General features: G+C 41.9%; 2 protein-coding genes across 2 annotated transcripts in view; both read left to right on the top strand.

Annotated features, from left to right (window-relative positions):
• The window catches only part of TAGLN2 (transgelin 2), a 343,906-nt gene that overhangs the window by 290,101 nt on the left and 31,273 nt on the right, over nucleotides 1–22,532 (top strand). The window lies entirely within an intron of this gene.
• The window catches only part of IGSF9 (immunoglobulin superfamily member 9), a 28,007-nt gene continuing 21,538 nt past the window's right edge, over nucleotides 16,064–22,532 (top strand). The window contains 3 exon segments of the mRNA XM_069062878.1: nucleotides 16,064–16,107; nucleotides 19,937–20,222; nucleotides 20,568–20,756. Of these exon segments, the coding sequence (XP_068918979.1) occupies nucleotides 20,165–20,222; nucleotides 20,568–20,756 (247 nt within the window). The 5' untranslated portion in view covers nucleotides 16,064–16,107; nucleotides 19,937–20,164.

The following is a 22,532-nucleotide window of genomic DNA, read 5'->3' as shown; positions in this document are numbered from 1 at the left end:
AACTTTAATAAGTTCCTTATGATTTCTTTTTCCTGTTTATCTTCTCATGCTTTTCTTCTTGCATTTGAAAGTCAAATTTTCTGTTCAGCTCTTGTTTTTTCATCAAGAATGCTTGAAAATGCTCTATTTCATTGAATGACTGTATTTTTCCCTGCAGCATTATACTCAGTTTTGCTGGGTAGGTGATTCTTGGTTTTAGTCCTAGCTCCTTTGACCTCTGGAATATCATATTCCAGGCCCTTCGATCCCTTACTGTAGAAGCTGCTAGGTCTTGTGTTATTCTGATTGTGTTTCCACAATACTCAAATTGTTTCTTCCTGACTGCTTGCAGTATTTTCTCCTTGATCTGGGAACTTTGGAATTTGGCTATAATATTCCTAGGAGTTTTCTTTTTGGTATCTCTTTCAAGAGGCGATCAGTGAATTCTTTCAATTTCTATTTTGCCCTATGGTTCTAGAATATCAGGGCAATTTTGCTTGAGAATTTCTTGAAGGATAATGTCTAGGCTCTTTTTTTGATCATGGCTTTCAGATATTCCAATAATTTTAAAATTATCTCTCGTGGATCTATTTTCTAGGTCAGTGGTTTTTCCAATGAGATATTTCACATTGCCTTTCATTTTCCATTTGTTTGGATCTGTTTTATAGTATCTTGATTTGTCATAAAGTCATTAGCTTCCAATCTAATTTTGAAGGAGTCATTCTCTTCAGTGAGTTTTTGAAATTCCTTTTCCATCAGGCAAATTTGGCTTTTCAAGGCATTCTTCTCCTCATTGGCTTTTTGGGCCTCTTTTGCAATTTGAGTTAGTCTATTTTTTAAGGTGTTATTTTTTCAGTATATTTTTGGGTCTCCTTTAGCATGCTGTTGACTTGCTTTTCATGATTTTCTTGCATCATTCTCATTTCTCTTCCCAATTTTTCTGCCACTTTTCTTATTTGATTTTCAAAATCCTTTTTGAGCTCCTTCATGGGCTGTAATCAGTTCATATTTTTTTTTTCTTGGAGGCTTTTGATGCAGGAGTTCTGACTTCATTGTCTTCCTCTCTCTCCATGCATCGAACCTTTTTGTTGCCAAAAGACAGTTCTATGGTCCATTTGTGCTTCCTCTGCTTGCTCATATTGCCAGCCAATTACTTGACCTTTGAGCTCTTTGCCATGGTAGAACTCTGCTTCCAGAATGGAGAAAGCTATGTCCCAAATGTTTGGGGTTTTCACAGCTTCCAGAGCTATTAGGAGGGCACTATCTCAACAGACCCCACAAGCTCTGGCTTACTGGTCACACACCCCAGGACCACCACCCAAGACCGCGATCCAGATCCAAACAGGTTAAAGCAACAGTGATTACCCTCTTAATGGTCACTTGGTCCCCCTGTGATCTGTAGGCCAGGAGCTCTGGAAGCAGCCATGCAGCAACAGCTGTAGGGCCACTAAGCCTCTGCTGCTTCTCGCCCAGGGGGTAGGGGCTGGACCATGCTCTTCAGTACCCCTCTGTTCCAGCAGAGTTCTGAACTGACCTTTTACTTTATCTTTGGTGTTTATGGGTTAAGTCTGGAAACTGCCACAGCTACCGATGATTCACTTTCCTGAAATCTGCTTAGGCCACAGTTGGTCAGAGCCGCCCTGGGGCTAGAACTGCCTGGCTCATGACTTGAACAGGATAGCTCTTGACTCCCAGCTCAGTGCAATAGACCCTTCCTTTCTGCCTGCTGGGCTTCCTTCAGCAGGAGATTTGTTTCTCTCTGTCACTTTGTGGGTTCTGTAGCTCTAAAGTTTGTTTAGAGTAATTTTTTACATGTATTGGAAGTGATTGGAGTGGGAGCCCATGCCAAGTTTGTGCTTCTACTCCGCCATCTTGGAGCACTGAGATTTTTAACTGTGTAGGGCATCGTGCAAGTTGCTGGAGATGCAAAAATGAGAAACAACTCAATTCCTGCCCTTGAAGAATTTATATCTCTATTGGGAAGATGTGACATGTGCATATATAAGTATGATACAGGATAGACTGTGAGGTAATCAATGGAGAAGTCCAAAGTATTCTAGGAATATTTAAGAAGAGAGAATGTTATTTTAGCTGGTGGTAAGGTTGGAGGGGAGAGGGGTATAGTTTCAGGGAAGGCTTTACAGATAAGATGGCACTTGAACTAAGCCTTGAAGAAAAAAGAAGGCTTTTAACAGTTGGAAATGAGGGAATGCATTCCAATCACAGAGATGGCCTCAGCAAAAGCATGAAGATAAGAAAAGGTCCACATTGTACTATAAGTTCCTTGAAATGAAGCCTATGTCCCATCTGTATATCCTCAGCATTTAGCATAGAAGGTTGCACAGAGTAGGAAGTTAATAAATATTGGTTGAGTTGAATCTGATGAAAAGAAAAAGGGAAATTCAAAAGCACAGAATCAAACAAATTTGAAAAGGATGGACTCCTGATTAACATATAGCTATACATTGGCTAGATTCACCTATTTTATGGGGAATCTAGGCCTTTTCCTATTCTTTACCTCAGTAGACTTCTGTCTTTTGCCTGAAGCATTTTTACTAGATAACTGTTAAGACTGATTACTACTCATTGGTTGGTAGGGCCTTGGGTCTGATGCTGCCTGGAATGAAGATACCTGGCATGAAGACAGGAGTGGTTAAACGTTGCATAGTACAGCACAACCCTACGCAAACAACATTGGCCAACGTATGGTCCTGATCATTGCTTGTACTCTCTTCTATTACTGACCTAGAGAGAGATGTGACTAGGTTATAGTACGGTTAAATAGATCTGGAAATGACTGAACGTCCAGTTCCAGTGATTATGGATTGATTTCAACTGTGATATCACAATGAAAGAAGTAGGGAATGAGAGATCCTGCCTTTCCTATTGTTTGGGGATATATCTGTATATGTACAGATATGTATATATACACAGGTAAATATATACATATACATATTATATAAATTTGATTCAGTAGAGCAAAATATTTCCTTTAAGGGAAGGAAGGATTGGGAAGGCACTCCATTGGCAATGTAGAGACAATGATGTATAATAACCTTCAATGTTCCACTGGTATCTGCACAAAAGATCTAAGGGAAGGCATCTACCACATCGGATGAACAACCTGACTAATTTTAACATGCAAAATAAGCAAGATGAGAAAAAGAGGATAGGTGGCAATTGACATCATTGGAAGGAGTGCTCTCATTGATAAGGTTACTGATATTATAGATACTGAAATTATAGAAACAAGTCAGCCTAGAAGTTCTCTAGTGGACTGCCCCAAGGATCTATCCTTGGCCTTTTGCTGTTCAATAGCTTTATCAATGACTTGAATGCCATATATGCAGATGAGGCTGACCTGAGAGGGGTAGTTAAAACACTGAATTCACAGAACTAATATTTGCAAAGATCTTGATGGAATGAATTTATTAAGATGCCATTTATTTACACCATTTGCCTTTATATAACAGTCATTTCAACCTTCTAGCCTCTAGACTAAAGCCTCCTTTGTGACAAAAAAAAAAAAAACCAAATGGAAAATATTTGATTCAGTGACTACATCTGACAATGAATACAATCTTCTATGCTGTTCATCGCGGGCCTCTCTTCTGTGAAGATGAAATTTAATATGGACAAATAGAAAACTTTATACTTGGCTTTTAAAAAATAAATTATTTTATTTTTTTGCTTTTTGGAGGGGGGAATGCAGGGAAATTGGGGTCAAGTGAACTTGCCCAAGGTCACACAGCTAAAAAGTGTTAAGCGTCTGAGGCAGGACTTGAACTCAGGTCCTCCTGACTCCAGGGCTAGTGATCCATTCACTGCGCCACCTAACCAGCCCCTATACTTGGCTTAAAAAAAAAAAATCCACTTTTAAAATTCAGGATGGGAAAGAACTGGTTAGATAACAATTTGCATGAAAAAGATTTGAGGGTCTTAATGAACTAGAAGGAAGTTGAGACTGAAAGTCATGATGAAGTTCATGAACAGGTACAGAAACATGGTAATACAGTTGAATAGAGCTCTGGCTTTGGACATTTAAGGTCAAAATCCCACCTCTGTCATACTGACTGAGCATGACAGAGCCTACCTGTCCCACTTCCTTTCTTAAATCTTAGATTAAGGACTGGAGGGAACAATAGAGATCATCTTTTCTAACCCTCTATTTTATCAATAAGGAAACTGAGACCCAAATGGGTTCAGCGACTAGCCCAAGGCTACTTATGTTTCTCTCCTATTATTTCCTTCATTATGGTGATGAGGTTTTTTTTTTTTTGTCCTGTTATATTCTTCTGGGAGGCTGGTGATTCTTAGTTTGTCTCTATACATATCTATATGTTTTGCTTGTGAGCAAATTTTCTTTTAATGTTCTTGGTTTTTGTTTGTCTTTTTCTATGTTGTCTTTCACTTCTGTGTATTTGAGTTTCCAATCATTTCTTTGGTGAGGCTTGCTATGGGAGATTCAAGTTTTTCTATTTTGCTCATTATTATTATTATTGCTGTGAAAGACATAAATTCTTGCTCTTATAATTCTCATATTTCCTTTCTTGCCAAGTGTTGGGTCATTTTCCTTCATTTTGCAATATTTATTCATAGATGCTTGAAATAATTTACTAGATCTGGAAGCCAAATTTCCTTTTGTAACTGCTTTTCCTGTTCATTTATCTGTTTGTGTCCAAGGTCTTTGAGATTTCTTCTTCCCGGAATCTTTGGTACTTTCAGTCTTCTTCACACCACCTTAGTTTCCTCATTACTCACTTCTGACTCCCTTCTATCTGATTGTGGTTTCTTTGTGGGTTGGTTCTCAAAACTTCTCAGTCTCATCCCACACTGGATGATTCACAATTAACCAGTTTAGGTCTCTGCCCCAACTGATTTTTGGGTGGTCTGAATTGACCCAACTGGATGCTGTGCCCTTCCCTAGAAGTGGAATGCTGCAAAGCTTTTCACACACACTGTGACCTCTCCCACTCCTCCTTTCTTGGCCCAGCACAAGCACTTCAGAGCCTGCTAACACTTGAAGTTCAGAGCTTTTCAGCTTGAAATCCCCAGCAGGCTCTTGCTCATAAAGGGTTGTGGCCAAGTTGGCTATCAAGGTCCCTTGAAAACTTCTGCAGCCTGGAGTCAGGGTCTCTAAGACCATGGAAATAGGGAGGGAGACTAAAGTGTTGGGGTGGATTTTGATGTAAGAGTGTTTCATGCTTGGCTATGCTATTTCAGCCTTACTGTCAGTAGTATGGAAGGTGAGGGAGGTAAGTGAGCTTAGGATCAGTGAATGTCAGTTCCTGAATTTGGATGTTTTTTTTTTAAACCTTGTTTTGGATTCTTGGTGTCCTACACCATGGAAACAGCTGAAGTTGCTTTATCTTTAGGGCATAATTTCTGTTTTGGGGAAGTTTCAGAGGTTGTGGAAACTGGGGAAAAGTGTCTTGTCCACTATGTTGTTGCTCATGTAACCAGTAACAGAATAGGAACTAAGCTATCCGGTTTTCCTTACAGTCATCAGTCAACATGATTAAAAGGGATGCCCCTCTGAAAACTGAAGGGCTGCTGGGACTAAACGACAGAAATAGAAACTTAAATCAAGAAAGTCCTTAGATACAAGATAAACATTCTCTACCCAGAAAGGGTAGGAGGCTTAAATAGCTCAAATGTTGTGAAAAAACCAATGAAACACTGAACTTACCTCCAAGGCATAACTGGCCCTACCTAGCCAGCTCTTCTATATAAGGTTCTCGAAGGAGTATGGGAGGTGAAACTGACTAAATTGAAATTAATCACCCTAAGGCAAGTGGAATGGCTTGTTGAAGGTAAGGGCTTGTAAACCAAGGATTGTCCAATAGGAGAGGCAAGACTTCATTCTTCTTCTGCTTGGAGGTATCTATTTGATAGATACCTCAACTCTGAGAGTTAAAGGGCAGAGGCTTCTGCAGATTCTAAACTGTTCTAAGATGTGTTACCTCAGCTTAAAAGAGGCATAGAATAACATTCCAGCTGAAAAGAGCTCCATGGAACTACCCATCCAAGTCAGTGACTGAAAGTAGAAAAAGACTATATTGAAGAATGACCCTAGAGCAGATTGACCCACTATAACCTGAAAAAAAGCCCAGTGGTCAACTGAACTGTCAATCTTAGGGGCTTGATCTGGTCCAGCTGTGGTGTATCCTGCCCAATACTGTCTGGTAGCAGGACACCATACCCTAGGGTGAGTAGGCCCAGCTGTACACTTTGCAAATATACTCAAATAGACTTTTCTACTCTATCTTGCTTTCAGTAGGAAGCAATAATGAAAGCACAAACTGTGTCCCTATTGGATCCTCTTTCTTCCCTCCAATTTCAGAATCTTTGGCAATGTTTTCTATGTTTTTCCTGTTACCATTTTTACCCACATAAATCATCATTTTGACACACAAGGTATCATCCATTTGGACAAGTCTTGAAAGGTTCTCTGTTAGCATCTTGTATACAAGACCATTGTATAATAATACTCTTCTTGCTCTGACAGCAACTGTGGCTTTACCCTATCATTTCTTGGGGGACAAGTAGTTGTTTTCTCCTCAGAACATCTAGCTTCTTCCTCTTCATAGAATCTCAATTCCTATCACTCCAATTCATTATTGTTACGTGTCCAGATAATTTCCCAACATATCCTCCTCATGGAAATCTCCCTTGAAAAAGTTGAGGATAGCCCAACAGACACGGCAACTATTTTTGAGCATATATTCACCATTCTACACCTGTAGTTTTCTTTTGCACTACAAAGAGGAGGGAAGTATATTTCCTTCATTTTTCCCTGGGCCCAAACTGGTCACTATATCCTATAATATTTTAATGTTGTTTTCATTAACATTACTATAGTCTTCATATTTATTATTCTTTTGGTCCTATTCTCTTCACTTAGCATCAGTGAGTTTTTACAAATTTTCTCATGTTTCTAAGTTCCCTATCCTGTTAAAATTGTTTTGTCATTTTAAACTGCAAATGTTAGTGATCCTTCTTCCCTTCTTCTTCATTGTGGACAGTTGTCCATCCTCCAAGTTTGGGAATGAGGTCAGTATTCTCCTCTATCTAATCAAATCCATTTCACATTGAATTTCTATATTGGTATTTTCACATTTAAGTTTCCTATCTGCTGGAATTGGTTTTGAGACACTACCCTGTCCCTGATAACCTGGAACAAATGTGCTTTCATCTTTTCTTCCAGGAGGGAGGGCAGCCTGAATTCTGAACAAAGGTAACAACCACTTGTCCCTGGAAGAAATACAATCATCTCTCACTCAATGCAAATCACTGCAAATTTCTCCTTGCTCTCACTTCTCACTGGAAGTCAGATCTTCTATCCTTGCTTTTCAAATAGCTCGTGGATGATTATAACCTACAACATTAACTCCTCATTAAGACCTTAATAACCTCTTTGGCAGCTCCTAAGAACCCAGTCATACCTAATTTCCTTTGCCTTCTTTGTACCCGACTTTATCTTACTGATTGCTTTTCCTTTCTTTGCTTTAATAACTACCTTCTCCTTGAGGCCTCCTCAGGTACTTTCCTTCAATCTTTACCCTCCTTCAGATTGAATCCTTCTTTTTTTCTTTTTAAACCTCCTTCAACTTCTCCCAAATTTCTCCACATCAAATTCAAACACTTGCCTTTTTCAAAATTCCAGAGCCCTCTAAAACACTTCCATGATGCTTCACCCTTTTTCCAGACCCATTTTGTCTCATAAACTTCTCTTTCACAAAGCATAAGTCTTTAGACATCAAAATCCTTTTTTGTTGACCCTTCAGGCATTTAAGTGGCACAGTGAGAACAGTGCTGGGCCAGAAGTCGAGAAGACCTGAGTTCAAATTTGGCCACATACACTTACTATCTATGAGATCCTATACAAGTCACTTAACCTCTCTGTCTGTGTCAGTTTCCTTGACCGTAAAATGTGAATAATAAAAGTATTTTTGTATGCTTGTTCTCTTCCCCTACAATCAGGTGCCACACTGCCTTTTCAATTTTATCTTTATTATTTCCTTCCCACACAGTCAATGTTCCATTTACACCATGCTGCTCTCTGCCACTCTAACATGCCTTGTATGTTTTCAATTCCTCTATGTATTTGGATCAACCATTTCCTGGGTCTGAAAAGTTTTCCTTCCCTCTCTTATCCTTTTGATTCTTACCAATTCTTTAAAATACAATTAAAAACACTTTAAACATGAGACCTCATATAGTTTTTTATGTACTTCTCTAACATGTAATTGCTAATTAAGGTGATCCCCATGTGTATCTTACTCCCGTGTTATTGTATCTGACTCTCTGTGACTCTACTTGGGGTTTTCTTGGCAAAGACACTGTAGCAGTTTGCCACTTATTTTTCTAACTCACTTTACATATGAGGAAACTGAGGCAAGCAGGGTTAAGTGACTTGGTCAGGGTCACAAAGCTAGTGTCTGAGGCCAAATTTGAACTCAAGTCCTCCTGATTCCAAGCCTAGCACTCTATCCACTGAACCACCTAGCTCTCGCTATTTTACTCCCATAAGGGCTGGATCATATCTCATCTTATATATTTGTTTCTTCCCTAGCACCTAATATGGCACTTTCTGTACAGTAGATGTTTAACTTGTTGACTAGAATTATTTTGCCTTAGCAATTATAATTACCTCAATTTCCCAAATTTGAGGTAAAGATGAGAGAATCTAGGGTTTATCCAGTCCTTAAAATAGCAATATCATTAGACATTTAATTATTTTGTATATGTTTTGTTGATATCTTTTCATATCACCCACATTTCACAATATATCCCCTACTTTTTCCCCACTCGGGGAGCCATTCCTTATAACAAAAAATTTTAAAGAAAAAAAACCAGAAAGCTCATCAAAAGTAACCAACACATGTAAAAAGTCAGATAATAAATGCAGTGTTACTTACTTATAATTTCCTGCCTCTGCAAAAAAGGGTGGAGAAGTACCTTCTCATATCTCTTCTTTGAAGTGAAACTCTGTCATTATACTTTCAGGTCAAGTCGACATGCATTTATGAAACATCTACTATGTACCAAGCACTGTGTTTTAATTGTGTCTGTTCTCTGTATGCATTACTAAGGTCATGGTATATATTGTTTCTGAGGTTCTGATCGCTTCACTTTATGTCAGTTCATATAAAGCTTCCCTTGCTTCTTTGTATTCATCTTAGTCATAATTTCTTACCCACAATAATATTCCATCATATTAATATACCTCAACTTACCTGTTGCCAAACAACGAACAACTACTTCATTCCAGTTCTTTGCTATATTGACATTTGTGTAGTGCTTTAAGATATAAAAAAATTGATGCCTTTCACATACATTATTTCATTTGATCCCTTCAACAATCTTGTGAGGAAAGTGCTACAGCTATTATTATTATTCACATTCTGTAGATGAGAAAACTGAGGCTATGAGAGAGTGTCACTTAATCTGCCTGGATCTCAGTGTCCTAATCCTTAAAATGGGATTGGACTAGATGGTCTTTGAGGACCTTTCCTGCTCCAGATCTAGTACCCACAGCCACACAACTAGTAAGCGTTTGAGGAAATATTCAACCCCTAACACTAGTGGAAACCCATCACTCTTAGCTACCATGACACCCTGAAACTACAATGATTCTCAAAATTTACAAAGTAACATAATTAATAGTGGTTAACTTTGCCTAGAACAGAGGTGTTAAAGTCAAGGACAGAAAATAGAGCAGATGACACAGGGTATAGAATCTACAACTTGGGTTAGATCTGAAAAAGGGTATTGAGTACTATTGGGAAAGGGGAGTTTGGCTTTGGATTCCTCCAAGGGATTGAGCCTTACTATGGCTAGGTTTACAGTCAAGATGATGATGATGATGATGGTGGTGGTGGTGGTAATGATGATGGTGATGGTGATGATGGCAACTAGCATTTATACTGCATTTTTAAAGCTGGTAAAAGAACTTTACATTGTTAATTCATGTAATCCTCATAACAATCATGTGGGTTGCTACATCTACACTGATAGCTGTTTTTATGATCATTTTTACAGATGAGAACATGGGCTGAGAGAATTTAGATGGCTTGTGCAGGGTCTCAGCTCTGTCAGACTCCAAGTCCAACCTTGCATCCATTGTACCCTTTAGTCACCTAGCTCTTTCCAGCATGATCCATTGTGCCCTCAGCTGCCTTGCTAGCTACAGCACTGTGCCACCTAGTGGCAAAATGAGGCTTATGACCTTTGGTCCTCAATGGTTCTCACTTATCTAATTAGTCCAAGTATAGATTGTATTATAAGCTACCTTTCTAAAAATGTATCTCATTGAAAAGAAATGTGTATATGTGTGTGTGTGTGTGCATGCATATGTGTGCATATATATGTATATGTGTGTATGTGTATTATGCACTGAAAAATAGCACTGCTTATAGGCTACACATTTTTCACAAGATTGATTTAGGAGGGAAAGAGAATTGTTGTTGTTGAATCATTTCAGTCATGTCCAACTCTTCATGATTCCTTTTGGGGTCTTCTTGGCAAAAATACTGGAGTGGTTTACCATTTCCTTCTCCAACTCATTTCACAGATGAGGAACTGAAACAAATAAGGTTGAGTGACTTGCCCAGGGTCACATGGTTAATAAGTGTCTGACACTGGATTTGAACTTATGAAGATAAGTCTTTCTGGTTCCAAACCCAGTGCTCTACCCACTGCCATTTTTGAATATAGGAGTGGCATAGTAAATACAGTGGCCTTGGAGTAGGGAAGACCTAGGCTTAAATCCTGCCTCTGACCTTTACCGTGAAACCCTCATTGTTGTTGTTCAGTTGTTTTTGGTTGTATACAATTCTGTGTGACCCCATTTGAGGTTTTCTTTACAGAGATACTGGAATGGTTTGCCATTTCCTTCTCAAGTTCATTTTATAGATGAGGAAACTGAGGCAAACAGGATTAAGTGACTTGCCCAGGGTCACACAGTCTGAGGTGAGATTTGAACTCAGGAAGATATCTCTCTGATTCAAATCCTGAGGATCTATCCACTGTGCCACCTAGCTGCCCTGTGAAACCCCGGGCAAGTCATTTAACCTCTATATATTTCAGGCAACTTACTAAGTAATAATGTATTAAGTCACAGATGGGCTGTGATTTGCCTCAATTTGCTTAGCTTTCACACCTGGAGTCCCAAGCTGACAAAATCACAGATCTCCATGTACTCATGTGTGGTATGCCCAGTCCTCAGCCTGCCATTCAAGGCTCTCCACAAACGGACCATAACCTACATTTAATCCCAACCCTATCTCTCATTAGTATTCCATACTCTTCACTGTTCTGCTTGGAATCTCTTGATTACACTCCATACCTTATTTACACTCTTTCTCCTACCTAAAATGTCTCCTTTGTCATCCTTCCTATTATAACAATCCTACCCATCCTTCAAGGCCCCACTAGAATCCCACCACCTCTTTCCTATGAGACTTATGTGGCCCTTGCCAAGTCACTTAAGCTCCTCTGTGCTTCAGCTTAATCATCTACCAAATTAAGGTTAACCTTCTTGGTCTCAAGATCCCTTCCAGTTCTAAATCCATGATCCTATGGTCCTGTGTACCAAATATGTAGGTAGGTGGCACAGTGTATAGATGGTAGGATTTGGAGTCAGGAAGCCCTGAGTTTGAATTCTGAATCAGATCATGACCCTAGGCAAATTACTTAACCTCTCTATGTCTGCAATAATGGGATAAAAATAATGTCTACCTCACAGGGTTATGAGACTCACATGAGATAACACATATACAGTGCTTTATAAACCTTAAGGTTCTGCATAAATGCTAGCTATTATTATTAATGTATCATATATAGAATTTATAGCATTACTGTAGTTATCTGGAATCATGTTGCATGGTTATCACATTCTTGTGTTGTTTCATATGTATACCCTGTCACCCTGCTTAGCTCAACAGCAGAGTCTAGGTTCTATTTATCTCTATATCCCTAAATAGTCTAGCCTAGAGCTGGGTATACATAGGATGCTTAATAAATGCTGACAATGTAATTATTACCTACTCCTCCCACTGATCTAGCCTAATAGTTGATTTTACTTTTCTTTTTTTTCTATTTCTTTTTTTTTTTAAGTTAAGTAACTTGCTCAAGGTTACATGGCCAGTTATTTCTGGGTGTGGTGCTAAGTATCTGAGCCCAGATTCAATCCCTAGGTCATCCTGACACTGGGGCCAGTGCTCTTACTCACCTGGCCACCCCAATTTTATTTTTCTTGACCTTAGCCAATTCAACTCTACATTGTACTCCACTCTTGAATCTCTTACTCCCTTGTCCTTTTACCACTCATCTCTTGGCAAACTCCAGCCCTGGATTACTCTCACCATATGCCTCCTCTGCTCTTCCTTATGTGCTGCTGAATAGAACTAGAAGAAGCTGCACAATTGAGCTTGCTGGTGCATTAGAAACTCATGATATCCAACTTCATTTAGACTATCATTGCAGGAAGGTAGTTCTTTCCTATTTAAATCTTCACAAAAATTTTCTAAGTTTCTCTCTTCAAACTTCCTACACCTCCTTCCTCCCCGCTCTCTCAGCTCAGGAGATCACCTGATGTGAGCTGTCTCTTCTCCCCTTCTCTGCATCTCAAAGCCTCTTGATATCATCCCCACTCTTTCCTTCTTTTTTCCAGTTTCTGACAATGAAGTGACCTGTCCCCTTGTGAAGACCAACCCCTCTACATCCCATCCCTTCCTGTCTTTTTCAGCAGATTACAAATTCAATTATTCCCCCTCCCCACAATCTTAACTTCTTTTACTTCCCTATTGCCTTCAATCATGTCCAAGTCTCTCCCATCCTTAAAAGTCCATCAAGCTGCTCTCCTATTTCTCTCCTCTCTTCCTCAGACAACTCCTAGAAAAAACAGTATCTACTCCCTTTACTTCCTCTCCTCTTACTTCCTTCTAGAACAACCCTTTGTAATCTGACTTCCAACCTCGTCATTTAACTAAAACTGCTCTTTTCAAAGTTACTGGTGATACTTTAATTGCTAAATCTGGTGGTCTTTTTTTCAGTGTTCATCCTTCTCAACCTATCTGCTGCATTTAACACTCTTGATTACCCTCTCCTCCTCAACTCATTCACTTCTCTCTAAGTTTTCATGATATTATCTTTCCTCTCTCTTCTACCTGTCTAACCATTCCTTATCCATCTCCTTTGCTGGTTCATCATCCAGATTATACTACCTAATCATGAGCATTTTCCAAATCACTGTCCAAGGCCCCCCTTTTCTTCTATCTCCCTCCCTTCTCTTTTCTCCCCTCCATCTCTCTCTATTTTTCTCTTTCCCCCTTTCCTTCTCCTTTCCTTCCTCTCTCTTTCTCTTTCCCTCCCATGTCCCTTGTCTTCCCTCCTTTTTCTTCTCTCCCCACCTTTTATTTCTCATCTTCCACGGGTTTCATTATCTTTATGCCAGCGACTCATAGATCTAAATGGTCAGCCCCAGTTTTTGTCCCAAGCTTTACTAGCACATTACCAACTGACTTGGATATTTCAGACTAGATGTCCTGGAGACATTTCAAGTTGAATATGTACAAAAAAACAACAACCCCAAAACAAACTCATTATCTTCCCCCACCCCCTTGTGAACTTCCTTATTTCTGTCAAAGACAGCATCATTCTTCCAGACTCCTCATAATTTTGACATTATCCCCAACTCCTCACTCTCCCTCACTCCACATAGCCAATTAATTACTTGGCAAATCTTGAGGTTTCTACTCCCCTCACCCCAACACTTCTCTTCTCTTTCTACTCACACAGTTTCTGTGTAATAGTCTCACCTAAATTATTTCAACGACATCCTGACTGATTTCTCTGCCTCATTCTCTCTCCATTCCAGTCCATTCTACACACTGTTGCCAAAATGATTTTCCTTAAGCACAGATTGCTATTGCTTCTTGGATGAAATGCAAACACTTCTATTTAACTTTGCCCCAGCCTATTTTTCCAGCCTCTTTACTATGTTACTATCCTTGATGAACTCTGGGATCCAGCTAAATCGACCTCTTTATCTCTTACACAAGATATTCCATCTCTGATGCCCGGAATGCACCTACTCCTGGAAGAATCCTTCTCTTCCTTCAAGACACAGCACAAGACCAGCTTCCTACATGAGGCCTTTCCTAATTCCCTCAACTGCTACTGTTTAACTACTTTGTATTTAGCTTCTTTGTATATTATGTGCATGTATGGTAGATATACTGTATACATTGTAGATACTTATATTTATTCTGCAATACATAGATATGTCTATAGGTATAAGTACCTTGTTTCCTCTGTTAGAATGTGAATTCCTTTTGAAATGTTTTATTTAGTTAGTTGTATTCTTCATTGTATGCTGTGTTACACTCTGTGGTTCATTCAAACTAGCCTATTCTCTATCCTTTACATATGACATTCCATCTCCCATATATAATATATAGTATACATATGCATGTACATATACACAGATATATGTGCATATATATATAGACACATACACATATACATACACATACACAGACTCATACATATACATGTATATCCAGAGTCTAGCATATGGTAGGCACTTAACATTTGGTTGTTTGGTTTGAAAGGGAGACACTGAGACAAAGGGAAGGACTGTCCTCTTGACCGCACGGATGGATTGTGGTAGGATTAAAGCTCAGATTTCTGACTTTAATATGGACCTTTTATGTCACCTTCTTCACTACCATTGAAAATAACTTGATTTGTCTGAATCTCAATATCATCTTCTATTAAATGAGGATAGACATGGACAAAGGGTTAGACTAGATGATTGTGAAAGTGCCTTCTAATTCTAAACCCCCAAAGACTAAGTTGTTCCACATCTACGGACCTGTTTCCTCATCAGCTAATTAGGAGTAATAATATTTTTACTATTTACCTCATAGAGTTATTGTGAGGAAAGGACTTCATAAAACTAAAATATGATAAAAATTAGTTATTGTTATTATTAAAGAGTTCATTCATTCAACAAATATCTACAGATCACCTACCAAGAGTAAGGTTGACAGCCAATTTCTCCCCTCAGGGTTATTACAATCTAGCAGGAGAGACAAGACTAAGAAAAGGAAATCTCTTTAAAAAGGAAAAAAGATACTGTGTGTAGACACGGAAAAACAACCTTGATTATAGGTTTTATTCACGTTACAAGAGGTGTCATAAGACAATAAATTATAATTACCAGATGAGTGACAGGGTCAATAAGGGAGAAAGGAATGTCTGTACGAAAGGTAGTTGGAAGCTTCAAGGATGAGGCTTGATTGGGTCTTGAAGTGTAGGCAAAAGGTCCAGGGAAAACGGAGTCCTCTGCCAACTAGAGTTCTCAGGTGGAAATATTGGACTCTAGACTTCCAATCTTTGAACTTAGGGTTGGAGGAGAGTGAAATGCAGGGTCCAGCACTGTATAGTCCGTGGGCGAGGCTGAGAAGCAGCGGGTCCCGCCTCTACAATGCGGGTGGTGGGAGTAGGATTAGGGCGCTTGCCAACACAGACAGGTATTTCCAGTCCAGTAAGAACGAGGGGGGAAGGCGGGGGGCGGGGAGGGGATTGGATATGCTGAAGAGCGGGGTGGATCTCCTGGGAGAGGGCGGGGAGGTCTGCACCCTGCGTGCTGTTCCTGCCCCTAGGGCTCAATTTCAACCCCGGCTCCAGCCCCAGTCCCGCTGCTCTTTCCCCCAGGGAGTAAAGGGGCAGCAGCGTAAGGCTACATGTAGGACTGCGGAGACAGGAAGAAGAAATAAGCGAGAAGGGGACAAGCTAAGGAACTAGCTCTCCTGTCACCACCAAGGACAAGGACATTGTCTAAGCTAACTGACTACCAGCCGTGACTGTCGAGAGCTCCACAAGGGGGCGCCAAGGGTCCACGGGCCACGCCGCAAACCTCTGGAGAAACTACAACTCCCAGACTCGGGCTGGGACCCCGCCGGCCCAACCCCTCCCCTAGCTGGCTCTCATTGGCAGCAGGCTGAGGGGGGATTGGCGGTCTCCAGGGTAACTGGAGGCGCTCCGAGCCCCTGAGCCTGGGAGGCGGGACCGCCCCCTATTGTGTGACCGGGAGAGCGGGCGAGCAGAGCGCAGCAGGTGAGGGAGGAGGATCTTTGGGGGAGCAGAAGAAGTGGGGAATGGGCTGGGGGGTGCTTATCCTGGGGAGACCCAGAGAAGTGGGGTACTAGGGTCGTGGAGTGGAGGGGGTGGAGGGGAAAGCAGAAAAGAAAAGTTTTAGGGGAGAAAACAAAGACCAGAGGGTTTTTTTTTTTTTTGGGGGGGGGGGGGTGTTGAAAGCAGGAGAGTTGGTGGGGATAGATAACAGGAAAAGAGAAGAGTTCTGGGGGTCAGACCACAAGGAGAGGAGACAAGAACTGGAGAAGAGAAGAGTTCTGGGAATACTAGGAGATAAGAGAAGAGGGGAGTAGAAGGGGATGAGAACAAGGAGTTGTGCAGGAGAGAACAGGAGAGGAGGATTCCAGGAGGTGGAAACAAGAGAGAAGGTCTGCGGGAGAGAACAGAAGAGAAAATTCTAGGAGGAGAGAACGGGAAAGCAGGGAGTACCTGGGGAGGGACCACTAAGACATGGGAGTTCCAAGGAGAGAACAGGAGAAGAGCCCGAAAGAGCGGAGTTCAGGGGAACAAGAACAGAAGTGGAGTTCAGGTGGTGAAAACAGAAAAGGGAAGTTTGGGGGGATCGGGAAAAGGAGATTCTGGGGGAAGAGAACGGAAGAGGGAGTTCTGGAAAAGAGGAATTTAGGAGGAGATAACAGGAGAAGAGAAGATCTGGGAGGGGTGAGAGAACAGGAAAAGAAAATTCTCAACGACAAAAAAGGGAGTTAGTTCTAGGAGAAAAGACCAGCAGAAGTGAGGGATTCAAAGACAGCTCTGAGAGAAATAGAAGAGAGAGCAGTAGTCGTGCTGGGGAGAGAGCAGAAGAGAGGAGTTCCAGGAGAAGAGAAAAGGAGATGAGGGAGTTCTGGCAAACAAGAAAAAGAGATAAGGGGAGTTCTGGGGGGACAAAAACAGGAGATGAGGGGGGTTTTAGGGAGAGAGAACAGAAGAAGAGAGTTCCTGGAGGAGAGACCACTAAAAGTGGACAGAGAGAACAGAAGAAGAAGAGAATTCTAGAGGAAGAGCAAAGTTGAAGGGAATGGTGGGGGGAGGGGGAGGGGGAAGAAAAGAATAAGAATAGTTCTGGGGAAGAAAACAGGAAAAGAAAGGAATTCTATGGGAGAGAACAGGAAAAGGAGAATTCTAGGGGGAGAAAAAATAAGGGGAGAGAAAAAGATTCTGGTGGGGATGGGGGGGGAGGGCAGAGCAGAGTTCAACTGGATCTGTTGGAAAGGGGAGGAAAAACAGTTTGGGGGATTCCAGGTCCCGAGGGTTTGTACCTCACTATTGTTTGTTCTGGGGCTAATGGTGTCTATGATCTGGGCAGTTCCCATTTTGAGTACCAAAGAATTACTTCACAGAAAAAAGAAATGAAGTAAATTATATTGTCCTGGAGCAGTCATAGAACCCCTGGACTGGGGTAAACTTGCTCGGTGGGGTAGGAAGGGCACAGAAAGGAGAGACCCTGGTGGATGTTAAGGGAATGTTTGAGGGCAGAGATAAAGTGGGAAGATGGGGTATGGAACCTGGCAAAAGTAGGGCTAGGCAATCTATGGAGTCAAGAAAAGAAAGCTACCCACCCAGACCTGGATGGAGGGAGGCTCCACCTGCTCTCCCCTCAGCCTGTGAGAGGGTGGGGGAAGTTGTTCCTACCTACTCCCTGGGGAATGTGATTCATCTTTGAAACATGAACCTTTTGGGGAGGCTTCTGAGAAAAGCAGAGAGTACACAGCTTGGATGCAGTTGGAGTCTATCATGAAGTAGGGTGTCAGAAAGGATCCCTTAACAAGTAGCAGTATAAGTAAAAGAGAAGGCAGGAAAGCCAAGGGGCGTGGGGGTGGGGGGATGGACTCAGTACAGGCTAATGTGATTTTTAAACTGAGATTTCCTTGCAATAGATAGGCAGTCTTTAATTTTTTTCTTTTCTTTTTTCAAGTACATGTTTTCTCTCCCACTTTCCCTTCTCCCGAATTGGGGGGTGGGGTGAGGTGGATTTGTAATAAATATGTATAGTCAAGCAAAACTAATTCCCACATTGACCATAATCAGAAAATGTATGTATCATTCTGCATCCCTCTGTTGGGAGGCAATTGGTATATTTCATCATTTGTCCTTTAGTGTCACTGTTCAGTCATTTTGTTCATCTGAGCTCTTTAAGTCTGTCAAAGTTGTTTGTCTTTACAATTTTATTAATGTTGTATAAATTAGTCTCTTGGTTCTGTTGTTCAGTTTGTACAAGTCTTCTTAGGCTTCCCTGAAACCATCTCTTTCATCATTTCTTTTGGCACAATCATATTCCATTACATTCATATACAATAATTTGTTCATCCATTCCCCAATATGCACCCCTTTAGTTTCCAGTTCTCTTCCACTAAAAACAACTGCTATACATATTTTTGCACATATGGGTAGATGGCAGTTGAGGTTGGAGAAGAGGAGAGACACACAGACAGAGAGACAGAAAGAGACACAGAGAAAAGAAAGAGACTGGGGATAATGGGAGGAGTGGAAAGAAAATTGGAGTAGGAATTGGGGGACTTGAATGTCCTGTCTCTGACACAGTCTTGTGTGTCACAGTACCAGCACGTAACTTAACCCTTCTGCCTCAGTTTCTTCTGAGCTCAAATTGGGTCTATAATTATAATAGGTATTGTAATCATCCTCACTAAGCTGACCCTCTCCAAACTTGAGGACACCACCGATCTTCCTAGTTTCACAGGGTCACAAAACTCAGTCATCATTGATTCTTTTCTGTTCCCCCTCCTCACATAATAGTTGCCAGAAGCCCATTGATTTTGTCTCCATAATATCACTCACATCCATCTCTATTATATCTCTCATATCTGTCTGTGCTTTTTCCAGATACTTATCATCTCACATCTGGACTATTTTAATAACCTCCTAACTTGTGACAGTCTATTTTTAATACCTCCCCTCTCTGATCTGTCCCTCATACAAGTACCAAAATAATCTTCCTGAAACATAGACCTTTCTTTTATTCTCTGGCCAAAACCTCTGATTTGCTCCCTATTGTTTCTAGGTTAAAATACCAACTGCTTTGACTACTACTACTTTTATACACGCATATAAAATCCTCCATGGTCTGACTGTAGCCTTACCTCACATTCCTTCTCTCCCTCCTGCCCCCTCAGGTTGTCTGGACTTACTGGACTTCTGGCTGTTTCTCACTTCTTGATTTTCACACAGAATGTAACCCATGCCTACAATGGTCCCTCCTTTCTGCCTTTCAACATCCTTTGCTCTCTTTGAAGCCTTTAGGGATTTTCTACCTAAAAGTATTTCCTCCCTCCTCAGTTTTCTCAGAGCATTTTTATCTGTATTTATCCTTTGCCCCTCTACCTTATATTGTATACTTAGTTTCATACCCATTGTGCTCTCACCCCACCCCCAACAGAATGTAAGCTTCTTGAAGGCAAGGGACTTTTTCATTATTTTGTTATCTTAATATCCCTAGTGCCTAGCTCACACTAGGCACTTACTATAGGCTTATTGAATTAACCCCATAGTACTTTCATAGTGTTGTTATGAGGCTCAAACAAATTTAGGAGTAAAGAATATTGGGAAATTGGTGCAGGACAGATTATCTAATCTGGTTTTAGGGATTCAGGATTTTTTGTTTGAGTTAGAGTTTCTCTATTTTTTTTATTCCTCAGGGCCTCCACTTTGCACCACCTCATATACTGCCTATCATTCCCCTTATATAGTCTTCTTTCTAGCCTGGTAGGTTCTCCCTCGACATTCTGACTGACATGCTTTGCTTTATCTCTCTGCATTTTCTTCTTCCTTTCAGATACTGGTTCCCCAGAGAGTAGCCACATCTGGAGTCACCTGGGCCAAGGCCCTGAGTCTTCCAAAGATCAAATTTGACTGGAGTCACATCTCCCTGGTGGCTACACAGAGGAATTGAGGAGTTTGCTGGGAAGCAAAGAAAGCACCCTTCAGCCAGGGCCCATTCCTCGGCCCCTCCCTCCATCAGGGCTCCTTGGGGACAGGAGGGGCCGGGTGGGACAGCTGTGCTATGATTTGGTGCCTCGGCCTGGCCACCCTCAGCCTGATCACCAGTCAGGGGGCTGACGGTGAGCTCCTTCTGGGGCTCATGAAGCCCAGAACTACACACACACACCACACACACAGACACACACACACACACAGACACACACACACACACACACATACACACACACACACACACACACACAAAGTATAGCAAGGGCCAGCCAGCTTGGGAAGAAAGAGAGCCCCTAGGCCAGAGTGGGTCCTGAAGGGCTGTGGGGCCTTGGGTTTATATACTGGGTCAGGAGGTGGCCAAAATAAATGTTTCTTTGATTGAATTCAAACCTTCACCCCTAAGTCACCTGTACGACCTGACACTGGTACTCCTTGCAGTGCTCCCATTGCCTCTCTCCCCTCACTCCCCACAGGCCGTGTGAAACCTGAGGCAGTGACAGTGGTGGGCCGTACTGGGGAGAGTGCCTTGCTAAGCTGTGACCTACTGCCCCCCACGGGGAGGCCCCCCCTGCATGTCATCGAGTGGTTGCGCTTTGGTTTCCTGCTTCCCATTTTCATCCAGTTTGGGCTGTACTCCCCCCGTGTCGATCCTCACTACGTGGGTAAGAACCATTCCTTAGCAGGGGCAGCCATGTCATAAGGACAGGCCGGGACTTCCTAGCTTCTTAGTCATGCTCTCAAACCCTCATCCCATTGCCCTGACCCTCAGTTCTAGTGCCTAACCTTTGATCCCTTACTCCCATCCCTAACTTTTATCAAGTTGATAATAGCTTTACCTTTGGGGAATCTGTACCCCAAACCTCTGAATTAATTCCATCCTGAAATCCTATCAGACTCTACTCCAACCTCTCAGACTTAAATCATAAACTCAATTATCCTGCTCTCCAGACCCCATCTTCTGATTCCTCAATCCTTAGGATATACATAGAGCTGACACAGGGCCCTAACTTATGCTTCCTCATGGGAAGTTTCCCAAGGCTAGAATATGGAAGAAAAGAGGATTTTTAAGAGCTGGAATGGATCTTACAAGGTCATGTAGTCCAAGCCCTTCATTTCAGAGATATCGGGGCTCTAGGAGACCTTAGTCCATTTTATCACAATATAAGGGTGCAGCTTGACAATGGAGAAGGAGGTGCACCTAGGCCGGTGAGAAAGGCCTTGAGAAGCTGTTACCTAATGATTAAACAAGAGATGAGACTTGGATAAAGGATGTATTTCTTTCCCTTTCATGCCCCTGGAGTTGGATACTGAACACCAAAACTGTCTCTCTCTTTCTAGACCCTTTAAAGACTCCACCCCTCAGTCCCTGGGTGACTCTACTTCCTTTTAGCCCCCTAGTTGGAGACATAATTCTGGCTGCCTGGGTCCAGGGGCAGCTCTGGTCTCTGAATTTAGGGGTAATACAAAGGAAGAAAAGACTATCTCCTTCCTCCTGACAGCCCCTAGCTCTTCAATAGCAGATAGGAAAGAGATATCTGTTGTCTATTAACCCTTGAGTGTACTAAATTGAAGGTATCCCATTCCACCCACCCCCAGAGCCAGAGCCTTGGCACGTCAGTGATGGAGGCTGGAGATGATGTGGGCTAACAACTGGGTGGGATAGGGTGTCATGGTAGGGTGGGGATGAAGAAAAGGTTGTTCCAGCAACCAGTGTTGGAAAGGGCCAAGGTTTAGACCATCAAGGTGGTAGACAGTGTTGGAGAATCCTAAAACTCTGAATAAGATATCTTTCTATTTCCCCATCCCCAAAGTCTTTCCATGCTGAGCCTCCCACGGGGAAACCCAGAAGAAGCCGCTGAGGGGGCAGAAGTGGGATCCTGAGAGCCCAACCCCTTTCTCTAATTTGAATCCTGGAGGGAGCTGTGGGATTGGTTGAGGCTTGTCGAGGAGGTGCCAGTGTGAGAGGAGACTGGCAGGTACCTAAGGGAGGGATACCCAGTGATTTGCTTCTGATTTTTTTCAAACTAGGACAGTTGTTGGCTACAGGCCCAGTTGGGGGAAGGGGTATGGTTAACTTCATAGGACCCCTCTCTCTCTGTGTATGCAAATGATGCTCCAATTAGGGCCACTAGAATAAAAACAGCTCCACTGCCTAGTATGATTAGAGTCTGTGAGGAGATACAAGCTCTAAGAGAGAGTGGGGCCTCTCTGACTCTGTAAGGACCTGCCTGGGCAGCCTCTCCTATTAGAAAGGTGGGGCTGTCTGCCTGCTGGAGAATGTGGTGGGGGGCAGGGAATTTGGGATAATAGAGAAGATACTTTCCCCCATTAATTCCCTAAGGAAATTCTGAAACTCTTAACTTTCTACCCTCCCAGCCCCCCCCCCCCCCCCCCTATCTCATCTCCTTTAGATGTCAGTCTCCCAAACAGATAATTTT

This window comes from Petaurus breviceps, unplaced genomic scaffold (assembly GCF_028583685.1).
Source record: "Petaurus breviceps papuanus isolate PSGF00001 unplaced genomic scaffold, PetGlider_PUasm1.0 90510, whole genome shotgun sequence".
Lineage (NCBI taxonomy): Eukaryota > Metazoa > Chordata > Mammalia > Diprotodontia > Petauridae > Petaurus > Petaurus breviceps.
This window is presented reverse-complemented; position numbering and strand designations above follow the sequence as displayed.